The sequence below is a fragment of the Centroberyx affinis genome, unplaced genomic scaffold (genome assembly GCF_046629955.1).
Source record: "Centroberyx affinis isolate AG114_WGS23_722 - 3 ecotype Tasmania unplaced genomic scaffold, CSIRO-AGI_Caff_v1 ptg003703l_1, whole genome shotgun sequence".
In the NCBI taxonomy this organism is placed as follows: Eukaryota; Metazoa; Chordata; class Actinopteri; order Beryciformes; family Berycidae; genus Centroberyx; species Centroberyx affinis.
In genome coordinates, this window is record NW_027281594.1 from 72,860 (window position 1) to 78,859 (window position 6,000).

Genomic DNA, 6,000 nt, shown 5'->3' on the forward strand with positions numbered 1-6,000 from the left:
CAGATTAATATTGACAAAATATTGTATTCTTTTAAAATTTAGCCAGTTAGCTCAGATTTACCCATCTAGCTAAAAGACCATTCTGAACTTCTTAGCATTGTATTAGTGTCACAATTATTCATTACTGGGACTATTTGGAATTACTTCTGCACTCAGTTGGACACATAAGCAGCCATCACTTGGACAAAACCAGTCATCATGTCGAAATTCTATTCCATAATAAAAATGTAGTTGTCATGTAAGTGGCTGGTGCATCTTAGGATGTACCAGTCACTGTGACCAGTGGCTGGTACATCCGTTACTTCCCTGCTCTGATAAGAACAGCAGGCACATGTGTAACTTGTGAATAGTAGCCTACCTGTTCCAGCAGTTTTCTGTATCTCTGTGTGGCTTGTTGGATGAGGTCCCTCACAGTCCATCCCTCTTTACAGGGCACCACCACACCTGTCCGCCCAAATGTCACTGTCACCTTCATTACAGCGCCCTCCGCTTCATCCAAGATGCAGGGCCTCTGTATGTGGGAGGAATGATGGTGATAATGATGCAGTAAGGCCCCAAGTTGGAGAGGGGCCACAGACACTTGATTAATAGGCAGGGATGTGACCAAAACAGAGAAGGCAGGAAATGGTAGGAGAAAAGCAGGGCAACAGGATTGATAATGGTCTTGTATCCAAAAATATGAGATGCTTAAAAAAAAGGAGAAAAATTACATCCCTGAAAAGGGCTCGTTGGTGGTCCAATGCCCAAGTGTCACACAGCTTGTCAAAGTTGGCCCGAATCAGTAGTGCTCCTTACCAAGATGATCAAATTTGCTTGCTTTCTGTCGAAGCCATGAAAACCCAACGTACCAACTCTTAAGGCCACAAGAGGATATTAATGGCTTAATTAACTTTATAGGGCTCCAACATTACTTGTTGTTGTGATCAGCAACGTTACCGCTTCCTTCTTCTTTCAGCTACTTTCTCATCTCTCCTCTCCCCTAGCAGCATCCAACAGGTGTCGATATTAGAAATGCACTTGGACCATGTAGCGTAGGCTAATTGTCGATTTTCCAGAAGTGTCAAAAGTAATCCAACCTTTTCATGATGATGGATTTGAGTTGGCAGTGGTCAAACGAGGCCAGTCTGTGTCATGCCATTCTTCACTGAGACTACGAGAGCCAACTAACGCTAGCTAACTTTACTTAACCGAAGCTAGTAACGTTAGTCTGCTAGCTGTAACGTTACTTTGTTAGTGTAACCTGGCCTGGCTAAGAAAACAGGCTCGGGATGAAAGCCTTTACTGTGCAACAAGCTTGTCGCTCACTGTCCGCTAAATCAGGCGAATTACAACGACGTGCTTTGACATATATAAACAACGTTTATCCCAACTTCCACATCAACGTTATAGCTAGCCGAAACCTGAGCTAGCTAACGTTAGCCACCTTAGCTGAACTTTGGAGGGAGGGATGCAGTCGCTCGGGCATCATTCCATAAGTTTTTCCTCTCGCAAATTTCCTATTTCCAAGCGGTCCACAGCATCCGCTTCATAACCGATACATCCGGGATAAGCAGACGTAAGTGTTGATTCGATATTTGGGGGACAAATAAACAAAATGCAACTCCAAAACGAGACCACTGCACTGTGTTGGAAAAGTTTTGAAATTCCTCCACTGCCGTCTACTTCTGGCCAGTTCCTGACCAGCTCCTCCGCCGCTTGTTGCTGTCACTTTCTTAAAGGGAAAGTGTACAGTCACACAGTGCCGTTAAACCATATGTCCGTCAGAGTTGTGAATTGTGACTCTCAAATGTTGGAGCGTGATAGTCAAAGACAGTAGACAGAATAGTTATTTCTGGATACAAGCAGAGCATTGTGGGAGTTGTGTGGAAATTTGCAGCTCAATAAACAACTCATGATTTTATTTTTTCAGGTGCACTACTGATGACGTTGACAGCGCACAGGTAGAGGAGTGAATTGTCTCATTTCTCACTGGATTTTATGCATTTTTGCTCTATCCAATTACCATCTTTAAAGATACAGTTTGTGTAAGGTCACAACTGGGCATTTTGTTTGATAGCCTAGTGTCGTTTCCCCCTACAACATGTTTTGCTAAATTCTACAGTTTGGGTAGGCCTAATGCATTTCATAATGCTTATTAACAAGTGGTGTGCTAACTGCTTCAAATCACCATGGTGGAGATTACAATTACACAAAAGTTGCACACAAACAAAAAATAAAATAAATGTTTTGGGGTTTTTTTGTTTTTTTTGTTAAAACCTGTAGTCTAAGCATTCGTAGCAATCCCATCTTGCTATATGGTGGTGGATTGAATGGCCTACTCCATGTGACCTATTAGTTAGAGATATTGTCCCATAACTGGAGGGTCACAAATTAGAACATAATTATAGAGTTCTAATAAAGTGTCCATAAACAGGCATGTGACCATCTGAATCATCCTTGTTCAAGGCAGCAGCTTGTAATCTTAAGGCCTTTGAAAATATATGTAACATTTTAGTTTTTCACAGTTAGTCTCATCTTCAAAGAGGAATCCCTACCATGTGAGGTGGAGTTTGGCTTGATAATTAGCAGCTCAAATGTATGCATGTGTATGTCTGCTAATTGATTTGGGCTACGTTTAGTTTCTGGGTCACTGAATTCCATTGCTTCTAATGAACCCCTGGGGAGAATGCACATTTTGCATGCATGCAGATTTTTTTTTCTTCTTTCTTTCTTTGTTGGAAGTTAGAAATACATTTGAATAATCATTTAGGATATGAATTTTGAATTGTTTAAATTAACTGAAAAGTTGGAGAGTCAGAGGCAAAACCCAGGCGATGTTGTAAAATAAGTTATTTCTTGATGATGGTGTCTTTTTAGAACTCATATTTTTCAACTTATATTTTAGAAGTAACATTAACAATGAATATAGAATTAATGGCATTCATGCAGTGCATTATATTCAGTTTCATAGCGTAAGCAAACTGACAAAAATACACTGTAATTGTCCACATGTTAAGTTAAAGCATTTGTTTTTTGCAAATAAAGGATTCTGAGTTAGTTGACTCCACATCATTCCATTCCATGCCAGCCCACCGCATTCCATTCTTTCCTCTGATGTAATTTATCAGTGTTGATTTAAAGTCAGAACCTGCTATTTGTCGTTACCCTATTAAAAGTTGATTTTCAAGAGGGTGATTTGTTGTAAATTCAGTAGGGGGGATAATGGTAAATATTTGTTTGCCTCCACTCTTTTTCAAAATAATTTCAGCTAATAAAGGCGATGTCATTCCCCTAATCACCCATTGTTCACAACCTATTGTGAAAGAACTTTGCCAGTAGAAACATTGCACCCACCACACATTTTCCTTTATGCTTACATTTGTTTAAAGTTTCCATTTTGTTGTAGTGTGGACAAATATTCAGAAAAAAATATATATATGTATATATATATACATATACATATATATATACACATAAGTTTGACATTTTTATTATGTATTGTTCTTGAGTAATTGTGTTCACAAGAATGTGTCGACACACTCACAGATGTACTAGTGCATATTGCACATACATGTCTGACGCCCCATGCTGTGTGCCTACAGCTTTGGAAGACTGGCCAGGAGCCAAAGGAGGGTTGCAGTAAAATTATTTCTGTTTTCAGTCTTACTACCCTGCTGGCATCCAGGGTTAGGGTTAGTTTCTGGAGTTGGGAATTATTTTTTCATTTTCAGTGTTTCTGATTACACCACCTGCGCTGAAATATTTATGTTGCTAAGCAATGCAAGTTAAAACTCTATCCACTTACTGGAAGTGTGTGTGCTTGATATTAGTGTTTTATCAGGATGTATTGGACACTGCTGGGACCTTGCTGATTTCAGTGGTTCAACTCTCTAGTTGGATTCCTCTGCTGCTGTCTGTCCTGTCCAGCAAGACTGATGATTGGCCAACCCATGGCTGACCCCTGTAGTCCCATTCTCCATGGTGTCCAATCCATCAGTGACTGACTTACCCTTTCTCAGTGCCTCGGCTCAACTTCACTGTGAATTCAGGCGGCCTGAAAACAAGTAAACTGGTTATCATTTTGACTAATAAACTAGTAACACATTTACAGTTTGGCTGCACAACTTCCTGGCAGTAAACTCTTAAATTTACCACAGTTTCCGTTTATCAGTTGGTAATCTGGTAATCTGCAAGTCTTACTAGTTAACCATTGTTGCACTCAAACACTTTATAGTTTGATGATTGAATACTTTAAGAGTTGTAGGAAAAATTGCCATTCTCCCTCAGATTTTTTTAAATGGAGGGAAAGGGCAAAATTGCATTAAAATTGGGGAAATGACTGCTCACTGAATAAAAAAAAAGACTCTTTATAAAAACAGGGAGCAGATTTTGGTTCCATTCAGAATTTGAGCTGAAGGATTTTGATCACCAGAATGGATGCTCTAATTGCCTTCTGTTTCCACACTTTCTGGCTATAGTGAGGTCGACGTTGCACTAGACCAGACTGAATAATGCTAGCAACAGGCTGCCAGGCAAGAATATTTCCACCCCTGGATCCAATTGTAATGGTCAACCAGTGACTGACTCTAGGTCGCCCCCTCATTGTTCCATTAAATAAAAGCAGGGCATTTTTAAAAGAAGCTGCCATATTGTTCCCATCCCATCTTTGTATTCCTTAGAATCAGAGAAGAATAGGATATCTGTGCCTTTTTCTTCACATATGGGCACAACATTGTCTTGTTGTAGGATAAATAATCATTTACACCCATATATTTGTTTTTAATTACAGAATGTGTTTTAAATGGGTTTCATGTGCCTTAGAGTCAGTATATTTGCTCAGCAGTCAGAGGAACATATGAACGTTCAATTCAGGTCAGAGAATAAAGAACACCAAAGGTTTGTGTTTCAAGGTTTTCATGCAACAGCAAAAGTGACCCATCTTGACATTAGATACCAGAGAATTATCTTGAAACCGTTAAAAAGACAGAAATGTGATTTAAATGCAAATTAAGCAACAGCCAACTATTTTTTTCCAAGGTGACAGCAATAGTATCTCACCTGAACCATTGCTCTATTGCTCACACACACACATGCAAACACACACACATACACGCATTTGTATATTATTTTGAGTTACACTTATAAGGACACTCAATCGGCTTAATCAGACTTTCGTTATCTAACCCTTAAACCCAATCTCAACTGAACTAACTGCCTGAAAAAAAAGGTTCCCACTTTGTATGATTTTTATCCTTCACAAAAACAGAATACACACACACACACACGTATTCCTGGCCCAGTTGATCCATATGGTTGCTCATTCCCTCTCCACGCCACCATATGGTAAAGTCCTAACCTTAGCAGCGCTCTGTGTCGTGCCTCTTGCATTATGAACGTGTTGTAAACCGCAGCGAAGATGCAAGGTTGTGAACGCTCCCCCACTGTTGGGCCAGGTGGATCCAGACCCTGGGAAACAAATCAATGTGTCTTTTAGAACACGTTCTGGTTAAAAAAAGAAAAAGAAAAAGGAAATAAAAGGGCGCAGTGGGAGAGAAGAGAGCATCATGAGGTGCTGCTGTAACACACGGAAACACACAGGCATACGCACTCATACATGCACAGTGCACGCGGTAACACATCATCTCCCTCTCTCTCTGTCTCTCTGTCTCTCTATCATCCAGCTAACATTGAGGATCATGTATTTTCCACATGCCTCATCCATCATGTTTCTAAATCACCCCAAACAGCCTCAGAACAGCCTTATTACCAGAGGGCTCTCAGAGGCGAGAGGGAGAGAGAGACACATCTGGCACGAGACAACAGGAGGGCACACACACAATAACACACACGCACACACATACACACGCACACACGTTCCTCAGAGGTTCCTCGGCTGTAATCCCAGGGCAACCTTTTGGTTTAACTTTGATGTGATATAGACCCTTTTTTGGGTCTATATATAGAACCTTTTTCACCTTATTGTAGATGGGCCATGCAGGCTCTCTGAAAACCTCATGATTA

At 40.4% G+C, this 6,000-nt stretch overlaps 1 protein-coding gene across 1 annotated transcript in view; it reads right to left on the reverse strand.

The window, feature by feature from the left end:
* LOC139662051 (partitioning defective 3 homolog B-like) overlaps nt 1-476 on the reverse strand; it is a gene marked incomplete at its 3' end in the record, with an annotated part of 68,465 nt that extends 67,989 nt beyond the window's left edge. Inside the window, exon 1 of the mRNA XM_071540639.1 lies at nt 359-476. Coding sequence (XP_071396740.1) covers nt 359-475 — 117 coding nt within the window. The remainder of the gene's footprint in view (nt 1-358) is intronic.
* Between the last annotated feature and the right edge of the window lie 5,524 nt (nt 477-6,000).